This window comes from Erinaceus europaeus, chromosome 22, assembly GCF_950295315.1.
Source record: "Erinaceus europaeus chromosome 22, mEriEur2.1, whole genome shotgun sequence".
Lineage (NCBI taxonomy): Eukaryota > Metazoa > Chordata > Mammalia > Eulipotyphla > Erinaceidae > Erinaceus > Erinaceus europaeus.
In genome coordinates, this window is record NC_080183.1 from 8,021,325 (window position 1) to 8,038,835 (window position 17,511).

General features: G+C 48.8%; 1 protein-coding gene across 4 annotated transcripts in view; it reads left to right on the forward strand.

Moving 5' to 3' along the window:
- FOXN3 (forkhead box N3) overlaps positions 1–17,511 on the forward strand; it is a 274,905-nt gene that overhangs the window by 231,903 nt on the left and 25,491 nt on the right. For 2 of the 4 annotated variants that reach the window (XM_007526825.3, XM_060181232.1), the window contains exon 5: positions 12,218–12,283. The exons of 1 other annotated variant lie outside the window; for it this stretch is intronic. In XM_007526825.3, coding sequence (XP_007526887.1) covers positions 12,218–12,283 — 66 coding nt within the window. The remainder of the gene's footprint in view (positions 1–12,217; positions 12,284–17,511) is intronic. One more of the 4 variants, XM_060181233.1, reaches the window with a different exon arrangement.

Sequence of the window (17,511 nt, forward strand, 5' to 3'; positions counted from 1 at the left end):
GTAAAGCTGGTACCTGCCATGCACAAGGATCTGTGTTTGGGCCTTGGCATCACATGGGAAACACCTTGATATTGGTGGAACCATGCTGTTCTCCCTCCCTCTCTCTCTCTCTCTCTCTCTCTCTCATAAATATAGCCAGGTATAGTGAAATCCTACACGACCAGGAGGGCTCCGATGCATATCTCTCTCCCTCTCAATCTCTCTCTCTCTCGCTCAGGAACCCAGCTCATGCTTTTATTGCTGAATTAAACGGAGTGCCTGGACTAATCACTCCCAGCCTTGGCTCTCAGCACCAGGATAGAATTCAGGATAGAATCTTCCTGAAGCAGGGCCAGGCAGGCACCAGCTTTCTCCTTGCACAGTGTCCTGCTTGACCCTCACTGGACAGAGAAAGCTTAAGCCTTCTGTTTCCACGGTACCTTTCTACTCTTCATTTTGAGTCTGTTCCCCATCAATTTCCATATTTAACTCTGTCCAGAATTAATTATTCAGTAGCTGCTTGATGGTGTGTGTGTGTGTGTGTGTGTGTGTGTGTGTGTGTGTGTGTGTGTGTGTGGTTCAGTGTGCTGTGTTGAGTGAAAGCAGAGCTCATGACAATGATGTTCATTGTCCTCCCCTCCCTGCAGCCTGAGTGCCCCGGGTGCGCCCAGGGCCAAGTTCATACAGCTTCATTCTACACAGACAGAGGAAAGCAAATGCTTTGATGGTGCTGGCTCTGTTTTTTCAGTCAATATATTTCACAGTGTAGGTTGCTTCTGAATAAGCATATCTCAAAACTGTGCACAAATTTTTTTAAAAATACCAAGCAACAGATTTGCTTTTGTCTGCTTTCCCCCTTCTAACCCCCCCCCCCCCATGTTTTGGGGCTGAGGAGAAAGGAGAGAGGTAGATAAGACCAGAAGGCATCAAAGGCTAAACACTGGAACCAGAGCCCAGATAGAGCCCGGTGAGCATAATCCTATGGGATTATTCACTCTGGAAGCAGAGTCAGGAGACCGACCCCAGAGCTTTCAATACCATTTCTAAGAAGAGCCTGCTCTCATCTCCCAGGGCCAAGTAGAGGCTCCACGTAGGGGTGGAGGGACCGAAGCAGGAGGAGAACTCTTGAGTAGAAATGCCACCTGCTCTGCTTCCTCGTTGAGTCTGGAGGAGGAGGACTTTCTGTGGACTCATTTACTGTAAAGCCTACTCATAAAAGTAGTGGCTGGGGGGAGAGAGGGAGAGGGAGAAATGCAAGTAAGTAGAGGAAGGGCCTAACTGTACCTACATTGTCTTTCTCTGATCAAAAAAAGAAAGAAAAAAGAAAAGATAAGAAGAAAGACTTATTGGGGCCAGGCAGTGTCATACCTGGTCAAGCACACACTTACCCGAATTCAAGACCCCACCTGCAGGAGGGAAGCTTCACAGGTAGTGAAGCAGTGCTACAGGTATCTATTTCTCTGTCTCCTCCTCTCATCTCAATTTCTCTCTGTCCTATCAAATAAAAGAACTTTATTTTAAAAGAAGGGGGGCCCCATCCTATAGTATATGCACTAAATGGATTTAAGATCCCTAATTTCATTATTGACAATGGTAAATTAATTAGGAAGTGACACATTTTTAAATATCTTAAACATCTGGAACTTTATATAACTTATTTGATGCATTTATATAGCATAATTTTAAGTAATAGCTTGTTAGATTTAAAAAATAAATAACAATTAAAAAGGGGGGAAAGAAAAGAAAATGATTTATGGGGGGGGGGGGCTAGAGCTTCACTTTGGCACATGCTATGCCAGGGGTTGAACTCCGGACCTCATGTTTGAGAGTTCAGTACTTTTCCCACTGCACCGCCTCCTGAGTTTTTGGATATTGCCCCAGTTATTTAAACTTTTGCTTTTTTTTTTTTTTTAATGAGAGAGAACTTCTGAACATCTCTGTGGTATAGGCAGTGCTGAGGATTGAACTCAGGGCCTCAGGCACACCAGTCTTGGGCTCTCCTAAAAGTCTTTAAGCACTCATCAGCTCAGAGTGAGGGTGTGTTGCATGGTGCGCACCTTGGGGGACAGGCGTGGAGCTGACTGACCCTTGACAGACCCCCGGCGTGGTCAGCTTTAAAATCTGGGTGAACTATTTCATGTGTCTCCCTGCTGCACCCTGGCATGGGGGCTTGGGCTCCAGAGTTACAGTGATTTTTTTCCCCCTTGCTGAGAAATGGCGCTGCAGTAGAGAAATAGATTTCAGTGTCAAAGACCAAGTGATCATCTTAACTGAGCATCCAGTTATGCGTGTGTGCATGTGTGTGTGTGTATGTGTCAGTATGACAGGCTTTTGCACAGAGAGAGGTTCCCTTTTATTGCATCTGTCTGGTGACAGGCAACCAACCGTCCATCAGATCCAGGAAAATGTCCTATTGAGATTCTGGGCATCAGCCTGATTCAGACATTCCCAGGCAAAGTGAGCGCAGTGTTTAGAGTTAGTCCCTCCAATTGTTTGTCACTTGGTTATTAGGGAGAGAGTCCCGGAGGACTGAGGCCTTGGCCTTGGAGCACGGACGTCAGGGCTCCAAGTGACAGTCACTCTCACCAATGCAGCTGCCGGTGTCACTCGGTGATGGAATCTTTGCTGCTGGGAAGAGGCTTTGCCTGGCTCCCCAGCTGAGACAGAGCTAATTGAAGACACCATGCACATAGAAAGAGCCAGTTGTCAGCACAGGATGATCGAGCCTGCTTGGGGACCAGAGCTGTGGAGGGGTGAGTTAGGGGTCCCCCGTGTACAGGACCGCTCCCTGGAAGAGGAAGTGACTTCCGGAGCAGAGACAAAGCTGGAGCTGGTTCTCCAGGAGTCAGGAGAAGTAACAGATGTCACCCACTGTCCAGTCTACTTGTCCCACTGGCTCCTAAGTTTCTGTCTCAGGGCTCTGCTCCCCAAGTTCTCATTCTGGCTCTGGACTCAGAGCTTCCCTCCTCTGTGACACTGGGGTCTCTGGGCTCTCTGATTCTTGGGGTGCAGCCCTCAATATGGAAGCCAGTTCAAAACCAAGGCCCATTTTCTCTTCGACTTTGACAGTGTCATATCCCAAACCAGGAAGTGTTCTTTGGGGAGAGAAACCAGAGTGCCACTGTGGCTGGCTCCTGGGATGCAGGAATCAAACTGGGAACCTCCAGGCTGCAAGTTCTGCACACCACCAGCTGAGTCCTCTTTCCCAGCAGTGGAGGGAGGGTTTGAAAGCAAATAATCAAGCATTTACACAGCTGTGGCATTTCTTCCCCTCACTGCTGGTCCAGTGTCTAGGCCCGGTGCCAGAGGCCAGGACTCGACGGGCATGAAGCCTGGTCTACAAAATCTTTAGTGACCCACGAGGGGAAAAATTAAGGGACCAGGAGATAACTCTCCCAGTAGAGTGCACACCCTCCCATGCTCAAGGACACAGGTTCAAGCCCTCAGTCACCACACAGGAGCACCCCACAAAGTGGGAGCTAGTTTTTTGTTTCTGTTTTGTTTGTTTGTGTTTAGTGATTTAATAATGATTGACAAGATTGTGGGATTAGAGAGGTACAATTCCATACAGTTCCCACCACCAGAGTGCCATATCCCATCTGCTTCATCGGAAGCAGAACTATTTCTTTATCCCTCTGGGAGTCTGGACCAAAGATCTTTATGGCTTTGGTATCTCTCCTCCTCCATCTCTGTTACTTCTTCTCTCTCTGCACATTCCTTACCAAGTGTTGGGTCCTGGGTTCTGTTCCCTAAACCACCTGGGAAGATCCGAAACTGCGCCCAAGGATCTCCATGAGATGTGGAGTTGTGTCTTGGTTCTCTACTTTTTCTCCTCCTCTTCTTTCTCCTCCTTCTCTTTCTCTGTCTCCTTCTCCCTAGCTCAGAATTTGGCCCAGGAGGCAGCTCAGCTACATGGCACATTCACAATGGCCCTGGGTTCGTTCCCTGTGCCACGTAAATAAGAACTGGCAGCCCAGGAGGTGGCACGAGACAAAAGCGCAGGACATAGCAGCTTGAAGTCCCCAGTTCGATCTCTGGCACTGCAGGTGCCTGTGTGGGGCTCTGCTTCTCTCTTGTTAGTGAATGCATATGCCTTTTTTTTTTTGTATTTTAAATGAGTTTGGGTAAATATATGAATGACAAATTCAAAGATGGTTCATTACAAAGCTGAGATGCAGTCAACCATACTACATTGGGACATTTATACAAGGGAAGTTTCATGAACAGTAGAGCAGTGCTTAGTATTTCTCCTCTCACTATCACTCTCTGTCTCTCCCCCTCTTTCTAAAAGTACGATAATAATGATAATGATAATGATAATAATAGTAAAGCATTCTAGAAGTGGTGGAATAATACAGATGCTAAGAAAAATTGATGTCAAAATTTAAATTACATTAAGAAGTGTTGTAAATTATTTTTTCCTAATTACATTAATTGTTTTGTTATTTTATTTTATTTTTTATTTATAAAAAGGAAACACTGACTAAACCGTAGGATTAAAAGGGTACAACTTCACACAATTCCCACCACCCAATCTCCATATCCCACCCCCTTCCCTGATAGCTTTCCTATTCTCTATCCCTCTGGGAGCATGGACCCAGGGTCATTGTGGGTTGCAGAAGGTGGAAGGTCTGGCTTCTGTAATTGCTTCCCCACTGAACATGGGTGTTGACAGGTCAATCCACACTCCCAGCCTGCCTCTCTCTTTCCCTAGTGGGGAAGGGCTCTGGGGAAGTGGAGCTCCAGGACACATTGGTGGGGCTGTCTGTCCAGGGAAGTCTGGTCGGCATCAGGGTAGCATCTGGAACCTGGTAGTTGAAAAGAGAGTTAACACACAAAGCCAAACATTGATAACCAATCATGGATCTAAAGGCTGAAGTAGTGCAGATGAAGAGTTGGGGGGGCCCTCCATTTTGTAGATAGCTAGTAGGCATTTTAGTTATATTCCAAAGGGCCTGTGGCTGTACTAGTGTTAGTTGGTTTGTTGTTGTTGTTGTTGTTGTTTTGCCCGAGCCTGAAATCTGATAATGCATACATCTTTTAAAAACAAGTAGAATCAAATCCCTCTCTGCTTGAGGCTCTTAGGCCCTCGAGTTCCATCAGTCCTGAAGGTTTTCCAGGGATCTCAGTGACGTCACTTCCTCCCTGTCTGACCGTGAGAGCCTACAGGTGTTTGCACACCCATGGCGAATACTGCCTTCATAGCCCCTTCACCCTGTCTCACCTTAGACAACCTCACAGCACACCCCGTTCTGCCATTGTCAAGATCGGAGCTGGCTGGTTTTGATAGCTTGGTTGATTGATTGATCAGAAGCTCAGACTGGTAGTCCCCACTTCCCAGAGCAGTAGGACCTTCTTCCAGCCTCATTAGGCCTTCGCTGCCTTCAAGACCGCTGGAGTACACGCTCCCTTTGTAGGTGGGTGGCTACAGGGTCTGTGGCTCTGGTGGCAAAAGGCCAGAGGACACGGGCAGGACTAGGAGCTGTGAGGAGTGAGAGAGACAGCAGGCCACCCCAACACCCCCACACACACACACAGACACACACAGACACACACACAGACACACACACACACACACAGAGACACACACACACAGACACACACACACACACAGACACACACATACACACACACACTCACTCACTCACTCACTCACTCAAGTCGGCAGCCACCCACCACCATTTGCGGAAGGACAAAATGAACATCATGTTTTCACTAGTAGCCTAACCCTGGACTTGAATCCAAGACTGTCTCCCTTGTACCTCCGCCCAGCCTGCCTCATAGGAACATGAATAGCCATCTCTGTCTTTAATCCAAAACCTTGCATCAAGGGCTCTACAAGCAGTGTCGCCTAATGTGCCTCTGTGTGTCTCTCCAAGAGAAGAGGGTATGAAAAATATCTTTAAGATGCGTGTCCATTTCCATTCCCCAGTCTCTGCTGCAGAAGAGAGGCAGAGTGATAAGACAACTGCGTGAAGGGCAAAAATTGAGATGGGCTTCTGGGAACTGGTCCAGAGAAGAGGCAGCATTCCTTACTAAAGTGTGGGCGGGGGAGGAATCCTTTTGTTTTTTTAATAGGAGATTGGAGATTGGCTGAGCTTTGAGTGTGGACATAACTTTGTTAGGTGTCCCTGACTGCGTGTGTCACCGAGTTAACCAGTGGGAAATCATTCCTGTTCTTATATTAGAACTTTGGATTCAGCACTATTGGGGCCCAGAGAAAGAGAGAGACAGAGACGTCTGCAGCACTATTTCAACACTTGTGAAGCTTCCTCCCTGCCGGTGGGGGCTGGGGGCTCGAACCCAGGTCCTTCCACAATATGTGTGTGTTCTACCAAGGGCACCGCCACTCAGCCCCTGAGGACTGCTTCCTTACTCTCCTGTACCCCACTGTCTCACCCAGCTCCCTGAGATCTACAGCATAAAGGACACTCCTGCCAATTGGATCTTCCTTCCTCAAACCAGTCCTTGGCCAGAGTACCTTACTCTCTACTGATGCAGCAAGGCTGGATTGAGGAGTCTTTAGGAAAATTCAATGTATCTGAGTATTTCATTGCTTAGAATCAGCCAGACCTCCAAAACAGAAGCACCCCCAGCTTCAGTGACCCAGTCCCCCAAAACATCTGTAGCCCCAAAGATACAAAACAGGTCCCTTAGGTCAAAGTCATCTCACCCCAGAAAGCCGCTCTGTGCCTGTGGTGTTGCCTAGTCTCTCCCCAGAGTGGGAAGGCCCAGAGGCTGTGGTTAGGATGTCAGAGCTGTGAGTGCACAGAGGCAGGGGAGTTTGGGGCCATGCTGAGTCCACAGAAGAAGGGGCGTCAAGGGAAGGGGGGTTTCTGTGCCAGCTTTCAGTCTGTAGGATCGGAAGTAGGATGCAAAGGCAGAGGTCACTAGCTATCGATGCTTTGTATCTGCCACCAGTCGAACGAAAAGAGGATGTCGGGCAACATGGCGTGTCTTCCCCCAGGGGAAAGACCACAGAAGAACTTGAGACAGTGCATGCTAATATGAAAGGGTGTCAAAATCTGTTATTCAGTGAAAAAAACTATCAGAAATTACACTGAAGTATTTTCTACACAAACCCATTTCTCGCAGAACAAGTGTGTGTGTGTGTGTGTGTGTGTGTGTGAATGTGCGTTGGTGTTTCATGAATATGGGTGAATAGTTGACCAGACGAGTCCTTGCTGTGTGTGTAGGGAAATGTGAGCCTGAGAACAGAGAAGGTATTTATTTCTCAACCTAGAGCCACCTAGTAGTGTACTTTTTTTTTTTTCCACAGTGTGCATGATGCATGACTTGGATGATTGTTTCAAAAAGGGGAAGACATTGACACTTCAAAAACAGACCAGACTAGGCACTGCAGCACCTCCTGGGAGAGGAGAGATGGGACAGCGTCCACTCGGGAGGCTGAGGCATGCTGGGACACCAGGTGTGACAGACACAGAGCTGTGGCTGACGTTCCAGGAGGAGTTGGTGCTTGGCCTGTTTCGAGGTGAAGAAAGTGGTCTGCCCTGTGCCTCCTGTTTGAATACACCTGTAAATTGAGGATTGAACGGAGACCCATTTGTTATTAGGTCCACTAACAAGTGAGAGTTAAAAACAGGCTGTTCAGGAGAAGATCTTTGCAAAGATTCCATATTGGGGGAGTATGGGGGGCACTAAGCTATAGATAAAATGGAACTTTTTTTATAAAATGGAACTTTAGATAAAGCTTTAAAACTTTGGTTGATTAAATATTGCTATTGGGGCCAGGCAGTGGCTCATCTGGTCGAACGTACATGTTACCATGTACAAGGAGCCCAGTTCAAGCCCCTGGTCCCCACCTGCAGGAGGGAAGCTTCATGAGTCCCCAGTACTGCCAGTGTCTCTCTGTCTCCCCCTTCCCTCTCGACTTCTCCCTGTCACTATCCAAAGTAAATAAAGAAAATAAAATTTAAAGGAAAAAAATTGATGCTATTAAGGAATTCGGTTGACAAGCTTGGATAAAATACATCACAAAAGGGCTATAGAAAATGTAAAAGAAAAATTTGAAATTCAATTATGAAAAGCCCAACAGGTCAGTCTGCAAATGGCCACAGGAAAAGATGTTCCATATCATCTGTCATTAGAAGAATGCACATCATGGCCAGGTGGTTGCCCACCTAGTTAAGCACTCACATAACAGTGTGCAAGGACCCAGGTTCAAACCCCTAGTTCCTACCTGCAGAGGAAAAGCTTCATGAGTGGTGAAGCAGGGCTACAGGTGTCTATCTGTCTCTATATCTATCTATCTATCTATCTATCTCTCCCCTCTGTCTTTGTCCAGTAATAAATAAATTAAAATTTTTAATAGAAATGTTAGGGGCCAAGAGGTCTGCAACGAGTTAAGTGCACATGGCGCAAAGCGCAAGGACCGGCATAAGGATCCTGGTTTGAGCCCCTGGCTCCCCACCTGCAGGGGAGTCGCTTCACAGGCGGTGAAGCAGGTCTACAGGTGTCTGTCTTTCTCTCCCCCTCGGTCTTCCCCTCCTCTCTCCATTTCTCTCTGTCCTATCCAACAACAACTGTAGCAATGACAACAGTAACAACAACAAAAGCAATAGCAAGGGCAACAAAATGGGGGAAAAATGGCCTCCAGGAGCAGTGGGTTGGTAGTGAAGGCACCCAGCCCCAGCAATAACCCTGGAGGCAAAAGAAGAAAAGAAAGAAAAAAAAGAGAATGGAAAAGAAAAGAGAAAGAAAGAAAGAAAGGAAGAAAGGTTAAAAAGAAAAATGCACATCAAAGCCGAAACCCTTTCTGAAGCACCACTGACACACCTAGCTAGACGGTTAAATGTTAAGAGATGGATAATCTTGAGTGTTAGCCAAAATGTGAAATGACTGAAACTCTGCTACGTAGTTCCACCTCCTTGGCACAGCTCATCCATCCCTTACCAGCTCAGCACATCCTTGCCGACACAAAAGTTCACAGAGTTCTTCTTTGGTTTCTTAGTACAATCCCAAAATGGAAACCACCCACTATCCACCTACAGGGGCCATCCGCTCAACAGAAGACCACTTGATCACAGCAGTAATAATGAGAGGACTGCACTCCTGACACCACAGCTTAGCAGAAAGGGGAGCAGTGGGTGCCCGGGTGACCTGGACACAAAGGGGCTTTCGGGATGAAGGGAAGCCGTCTCGTCGTCGTCGTGCTGTCTTGATGCTGGTCCTGGTAGCTCTGGTGTAAAATTGCTTGGAACTCAGTAGCTTTGTGCCGGTGGGGAGGGCAGAAGCCTGAGAAAGCTGACTAGGCTGGAAGGCTGAGCTCACCACACCCCTGGGAAGGGCTGGAGCGCAGAGGCTGGTACAGGAGGTGTCTTCTCAGACCCGCGGGGTTCTCCTGTTTGCCAGCTGGGCTGCTGGGGTGTCAGCATGGGGGGCCCCCGGGTTGAACCGAGAATGGCAAAGGAGGCTGGAGGAATTAATGATAGAAAAAATCACAGGCAGTAAGTATCCAGAAGTGCCAGGAGACCACACACACCAGGGCCTGGGTGGCATCGCAACGGCTGTTGGCGGGGCCTCACGCTTGCCTATCTAGCCCAACAGAGGCAAGGCGGACTTGTCCTTTCATAAGAAGAAAAAAAAATCCTGGTTTCACTTAGCTTGTGTTGTGGTGGGGGCCGTGGGTAGAGGTTCTGAGAGTTTAAAGTCCTTTTCAAGCCACCCCTTAGGCTCTTTGAAATTCTTGGGAAAGTGATAATACCTTTTTCCTTCACATCCTCTTCCTCTTTCTCCCTTGTTCCCTCCCTCCCTTTCCCTCTCCCTCTCCCGCTTTCCCTGCCCTACACCTTCCCAGGAAGGTCTTTGAAGCGCACTGACGCGTCCTCTAATCTTCTGAGAAGGAACAGAGAAAGACGTCAGCCTTCTCCCATCTCCCCTCTTGTCCCACCCCACCCCACTTGAGCCTTCCGGCCACTCGGGAGAACTCTAGGCAACAGTCGCCCTGGCCGACCTGCCTGGTGAGAAGAGACAGGATGTGACCGGTTTTCCCAGAAGAGAGGGTGGTGGTAGGAGGGCCTTCCACTCCAGGGCCTCTCGCAGAGGCTTGTGGGATGTCAGGGATACCCCAAAACTGTGGGTCCAGCTTAGAAACAGGCCCTGTATGGGAGAAGGCAGGACAGTAGGGACTGTGGGAGTAATGAGTGGAACGTGAAGGGTTTTACTTAATTCAGCAATCTCTCCTTCTCTCTCTCCTTCTCTCTCTCTCTCTCTCTCTCTCTCTCCATATCAGTGGGGAGTGATGTGTGTTTTAGGAATATTGTGAGTAATGGGCTTCCCGCAGGCAAAATAGAAAAAGCCTGCGGAAGGAAAGTTCCTGTCTTTCTTGTGGGGGTGTGGGGGAGACATTGTTTTCAGAACCAGCCACCATCCACGTTACTAATCACTCGAGGCCCTTTCTGCTTCCCGGCTCTCCCCAGCAATTAAACTTCACATTTTTAAAAAGTCATTTTTCTAGCCTAATACCCCCCAAATAAAGTGTCATGGAACCATTCACAGTGAATTGAATGGGGGGGGGGGGTGTAATGCATACAAAGGCTCCCCTGCACCCCTATCCTTAGGGGGACTGGGGGGTAGTAGTGTGCAGGGGCAGGTCTGATGTCGCCTTCGATTGCACACTTCATGGGTTTGGATAGGGCACAGGCGGCAGCTTCTGTCAGGAGGCATCACGGAGCTATTAGTGGAGTCGCCCCAGGGCAGCTGGGACGCAGGGCTGGGGCAGCTGTTCTTTTCAGCCTATTCAGTGGCCGTTCTTGGGGGTTGTTTACCGTTGCCGTGGTGATGTCCATCTCCATAGCAGCAGCTCTGCTGCGTCTTGGAGGAAAATGAATTTAGTTGTAAAAGGATCATATTTTTCTCTGTCTCTACATACCCGGCCATCTGTCAGCCGGGGGGGGGGGGGGGGGGACGGTCAGGACTCTGAAACCTATTAAGAATTACAGTCACGAAGTGGTAAGGGTTGGGCTTGGGGTGTGTGTGTGTGTGTGTCCTAGATTGAGAACAGTAATAGAAATGGAAGCAAATGCAGCCTCAGAAGTTTTAATTCTTCTGTAAAATATGATTTTTTAATATTTTATTTATTCATTTACTTATTGGTTGGCGACAGAGAGATTAAGAGAAGGGGATAGCAAGGGAAAGAGACACCGGCAGCCCTGCTTTGCCACTTTGCCACATCCCCCCTGCAGGTGGGGACTGGGACTTGAGCCCAAGTAATATGTGCTCTCAACCAGTGTGCCACCGCCCAGCCCCAAAATGTATCTTTCTAGCACATTCGCACAAACACACACACATCCACAACCTCAGACAATCCAATTTACATTCTGCTGACAAATAGTTATGTCTGGATGTCTTGTTTGTATCTGGAGATGCAGATGTATTTAATATTCTCTCTCTCTCTCTCTCTCTCTCTCTCTGAGCTTTCCAAGCTCATTAAAGATTCCTATGGCTGAGCTGCCCCTTGTCACCCACTTTTCTCCCTCCTCCACCCCATGGAGCAAGCTGTTGCCTAGACCAGCAACTTAACCTCAGCACTCAGTATACACTGTGGCGTTAGCAGGGGAACAGGAAACCCTGCTTCACCTGGAGCGCATTTTTGCCTCTCTGGTGCTCCGTGCCGACTCTATGAATCCACTGCTCCTGGTAGCCATTTTTCCCATTTTATTGGATAAGACAGAAAGAAATTGAGGAAGGAGGGGGAGAGAGAAAAAGATAAGACACCTGCCGACCTGCTTCACCACCTGTGAAGCGACCCCTTGCAGGTGGGGAGCCGGGGTCTCAAACTGGGATCCTTGCTCAGATCTTTGTGCTTCATACTACGTGCCCTTAACCCGGTGTCCTACTGCGTGAAGCACTTTCTGGCCTGGCTGCCCATTACGTCTTCTAGAGCATCTTCCCCCAGCCCCCACCCCAGAAGGACAGAAAGTCACCTTGGGAGATAGCTCATCTGGTTCCTGCATATTATTTCTTTTTAACATTTTATTTATTTATTTTTACTAGTGTACTGCTCATCTCTGACTTACGGTGGTGTGTGCTGGGGATTGAACCTGGGACCTTTGATGCCTCAGGCGTGAAAGACTTTGCATAACCATTGTGCTATGTCCCCAGCCAGATTTCATTTCTTTGCTCATAAACTGTAACTTGCAGGGGAAGAGAAAAAAGAAACAAAACCACACACACGGGCCCGTTGTAAATAATGTCATTTATCGGTTGGTTTTTCCAGATCCTGACATTGATGCTGCCAGTGCCATGATGCTTTTGAATGCTCCCCCTGAGATACAAGCAGGTTGTGAGTAGACATTTCTGTAGCCTACAGCACCACAGCTTGGGGACTAAATTTTCTCACTCCAATACCAGACCAGGGGAAGAACTAACACTCCCGCACAACCTCCCTTTCTGACCACCCAAGAGCACAGTCACCTGCATAGACAGAGAGGCAGGCGTTGGCGAGTGAGGGCACAGCTGTGCTTCCGAGAGGAGAGAAGGTCATGCTTGAGGGAAGGACCTCAGCTTGGGAGAAGGCAGGCGGAGCCCACAGTGAGTCCCACTGGAGCCTGGATCCCCCTTTCTCCTGCAGAAACTGCCCTTCTAAGTTTGCAGTTCCTGCTGAAAGACACTGTGGGGCCGTCTGCATCACCAGGGGACTGGGCAGTGCCCACATTTGGAAATTCTCCTTTTGAGGGTTTCATTAATGCCAGGCTGCCATTGTAAGGGAGCGGAGAGGAGGAGTGCCCAGGGGGGTATGCAGAACCTTGGAATCACCCTGAAAGGAAGCCACCCCCATTGTCCATGATAGACAGAAGAGTTGGGTGAACTCAGCTGCTAATTGGGGCTCTCGTCTTCACCTTCTGTTGGTCACTGAGCGACGGCAAGCTTGAAGCAACCCTTTCTTTGCCTTACTTGAACTTCTCATCTACCTACCACCTGATACTTTTTATCCCTACCTTTGGGGCTCAGCTTCCACAGTGTCAGAGGGAGGTCCCGGTTCCCTTCCTTTCCTGAGTGAGGCCAGTCCCTCTGTCAGACCCCTTTGAACATCTGTGCCATCTGGTCTACCATGGTCTGCCGAACTCCTCTTCAAGACACAACTGCCTTTCACCTCCTCTTGAGTGAGACACGTGGTTGTGGAGGGGTGACGGGGAAGGCACCCTCGTCACTACCCCACCTGGCTCGTGGTTAAGACTGACCTTCATTCAGCAGTCTCTGAAGGCTGCATAGACAAACTCCTGTCCAAAGAACTCCCCACATAGGGAGCCAGCGGTAGGACCCAGACTCAGAGCAGAGGGTGTGTTTGTTAACAGTGAGCTTGTCCTGCAGAGCCTCCCAACTGCGTTAGGGCATTTGATTCCATCCTTTCTGACTTGGTCCTCTTTCCTTAAGACCCCAGAGATGCAGCCAGACATCCTCAGGGGAGACTTGTCTCTCGACCAGGGCCACCAGGGCCCAATGCTACAGAATTCTCAGCCCCTCTCTCTCCTAAACTTCGGTCGCCGACAGTGAAATGGTTCGGCTTCAGCTCTTTCGACAAGCAGACGCTACCGCTAAGAAGATGTGTATGCAGCACAGTCCTGTAACTAGGAGTCAGCCTGTAATGTGGTCTTTTAAGTGTTTGAGGTTACCCGGAAATATATAATAAAGGTGCATGTAGAATGTTTAAACCCTTTCTTCTCAGATGACAGAGCAGGAAGGCTAGAGGTCACATTGTAATCAGCTCAGAGTCTGAAATCAATGTGCACAGCTCATCTTGGGGGAAGCGCTTTCATCAGACCCATGAAAGAGCCAGACATCTGCTCAGCACCAGCCACCACAACAGTGATCATTGGTTCTGCTCATTTCTGTCATCACTGGGGCTTGGTGCCTGCACAACACCACTGTTCTTAGCAGCCTTTTTTTTTTTTTAAATGGAGAGAGAGGCACCTGCAGCCATCCTCCACCACTTGTGAAGCTTCTCCCCTGCAAGTGAGATCAAGGGAGTTGAACCCAGATCCTTATAATTAATTATTGTGTGTACTCTGCTGGGTGAACCACTCTGCTCCCTGACCACTGGTGTTAAAGACATACTTTGATGAACTGTTACAGTGAACTTAAAAGGGAAACGACAGTGGGATTGGACAGTAACGGGTCCCCAGAAGGTCCCATAAAAAGTCAGTATTCTTTTTTTTTATTATTATTATTTTTTATTTATTTATTCCCTTTTGTTGCCCTTGTTGTTTTATTGTTGTAGTTATTATTGTTGTTATCATTGTTGGATAGGACAGAGAGAAATGGAGAGAGGAGGGGAAGACAGAGAGGAGGAGAGAAAGATAGACACCTGCAGACCTGCTTCACCGCCTCTGAAGCGACTCCCCTGCAGGTGGGGAGCCGGGGTTCGAACCGGGATCCTTATGCCGGTCCTTGTGCTTTGCGCCACCTGCGCTTAACCCGCTGCGCTACAGCCCGACTCCCAAAAGTCAGTATTCTTGATCTTTCTCTCTCTCTCTCTCTTTCCCTCTTTCTCTCTACATATATATATATGATGACCACTTTTCCCCCCCGTTTTTTATTTTATTTTATTTGAAAGGCCAGAGAGAAATTGAGAGGAAGGGGAAGGGGAAGAGAGAGAGAGAGAGAGAGACCTACAGCCCCCCTTGACCACTTGTGAAGCATTCCCCCTTACAAGTGAGGAACAGGGGCTTGAACCCAGGTCCTTGCACATTGTGGTGTGTGTGCTTCAACAGGTGAGGCCCCCCAAATGTCTCACTTTCTCTGTCCCTTCCTTCTTGCCTTCTCCATCTCTATCCAATATATTAATAAATGGGAAGGGAGCGAGCCAGAGGGAGAGAGGTTAGTCATGGCTACTGAGGGGTGTTGGTGCCTGTTTCTCAGTTGAACTCTGGCTCATGGTTCTAGCCTGACCCGTTCTCCTTCCCGCCTCTTCCTTGCACGGTGGCCGGGTTAATAATTCCAGCACCGAGAGTGTGTTAAGTGCCTGCTTCACTGCTCCCCTCCGGCAGCCCCTGTGCGTCACCTCTAACCCCACAGAGGGCTGTTATTAAGTCACAACAAATCAGGTCACCATTACTCATCCTCAGAGGCTTATAGAATGCCTGGCTGGCACCTCCCCAGAGAGCAGCTCCAGACACCAAATGCAGTGAGCTAGTGGGGCAGGGGAGGAGGCAGCATTCTGTACCCCACCCCGAGCCCCAGCTCCCAAGTCCCAGGTACCCAGAGGTGTGCAGGGAGAGGACACCCCCCTCCACGCCTGCCCCCTGCCCCAGTGTCTTTCCAAATGAGCAGGTGGCTGACAGCCGTGAGGAGAGGAGGCTCATGGGAGCCTCCTGCTGCTCAGCATCTGTCTCTGGGAGCACCGGCCAGGACTGCCCTCCAAGGCGGCCGCAGGGGTCCGAGGCTAATTTTAGAAGTTGTGGAGATCAAGGAAGCCGAGCCTTGTGAGGGAAGGGGACAGGAGCTGGGGGCTGCCGTGGTGTGTGTGTGTTGGGAGGGGGGTGTCTGTCCTGCACCATAGACCGGCTTTCTCACGAGGATCATGATCATCAGATCCTGGCAAGGGGGTCTGCTGCTGTGTTGCTTTCTCTCTGGTGTTAATGAAGCAAACTAAGTCCTTTCTTGTTTTCTTCAGTGTTTTTTTTTTTAAATTGCCAACAGGGTTATTGCTGGGGCTCAGTGCCTACACAATGAATTCATCATTCCCGGCACTTTTTTTTTTTAATTCAATTCAATAGGACAAAGCAAAATTAAAAGGGTTGTGGCATACCTGGTTGAGCACACGTGTTACAATGCACAAGAACCCGGGTTCAAGCCCCCAGTGCCCCTCCCCCCGCCTGTAGGGGGAAAGATTCATAAGCAGTGAAGCAGGACTGCGGGTGTCTCTCTGGCTCTCTCCCTTTCTGTCTCCCCCTCCCCTCTTGATATCTGGCTGTCTCTATCAAATTAAGATAACAAAAAAAAAATTAGAAAGAGAAATTGGCACAAGGATCCCGGTTCGAGCCCTCGGCTCCCCACCTACAGGGGGGTCGCTTCACAGGTGGTGAAGCAGGTCTGCAGGTGTCTGTCTTTCTCTCTCTCTCTCTCTCTCTCTCTCTGTCTCTGTCTTCTCCTCCTCTCATGATTTTTCTCTGTCCTATCCAACAACAACAATAGCAACAATAACAACAACAATAAGGGCAACAAAATGGAAAAATGGCCTCCTGGAGCAGTGAATTTGTAGTGCCAACACCAAGCCCCAGCAATATCCCGGGAGGCAAAAGAGAAAAAGAGAGAAATTGAAAGGGGAGGAGAAAGAGGAAGAAAGAGTGACACCTGCAGCACTGCTTTTCCACTTGTAGAGCTCCCTGCCCCCGCCCCCACAGGTGGGGACTGGGCGCTTGAACCCAGGTCCTTGTTCATGGTAACATGTGCACTCGACTAGGTGAACCCAGTCCCCCCACCCCCAAGTCAATCTTTAGGTGAGTTTATAAAAATTCTCAGGAGGGACTTGGACCCAGGACTGGCGCTCACACTGCTAGATTAGAGGCATGTTGGCATCTAGATGCAAGGCTGAGGAGGAAAGACTGGCTCCTTAGAATCCCAGAATCCCAACAGTAGCCGTGCCCGGCCCTCCTGCTGTCTTAAGAGTTTAGACAGGTGGTAATGATCATTTCTCCCTGCCACGTTCCTTGCACTCAGAGATGGAGGCAGAAAGAAGAGAAGGGTTAAGTGTCAACGCTGGTTTCTGTTCCTGCTGGCAGTGAGGGCTGAGGATGGTGTTCTGTCACAGTTCGCTAAAGGACAAGCTCCTTGACTCAGAAGACGGACCTGGTTCGCATGCCAGAAACCCTGAGACGTTCTGAAGAAACAACTCGAGGCAAAGACAGCTCACTAAGCAGGAAGGGGTTTTAGGAGTGACTTCAGTTAGGGATAACCTCAAAAAGCACAGGAGCTGAGAGAAATAGCACGGCACACTCACCCTGTTCGGCTCTGTGCCTTATAGGTTATTGATGATAAGAGGTTCTCGGGGAGGTTGGGGGCCTGTGAGCTCATAGGTTGGGCTGGATTCTGAGCTGAGCAGTGTATACAGTTTGTCTGACGAGACTTTCATGCCTCCTTTACAAGTGAAGAAACTGGGGTGCAGAAATTATTAAGGGAATTAATTACCACAGAGCTAGTGATGGGTCAGGACTCTGAGCAAACACCCTATTACTCAGAAAAGGAGGAAGAGAAAGAAAGAAAGAAAGAAAGAAAGAAAGAAAGAAAGAAAGAAAGGGAAGAAAGAGATCTGTTTGTGTCTCTAACAAGAGAGAGAGAGAAAAAAAAAACCTGAGCATCGCCCTAAAATATGCAGTGGGATAGATTGGACTCAGCGCCTCACAGACACAAGTCCTGTACTCTACCCGCTGAGCTCTCACCCCCGCCACAGAAAGCTGTGTCCAGCCATTGCCTCCCTTCATGTTACAGGTGTTTAGATTGTGTGACTGTAACTCAAACAGTGTCAAGCTAAGTCAGTTTTTGAAAGGAGGGTGGGGTGGACCAGGTAGAAGG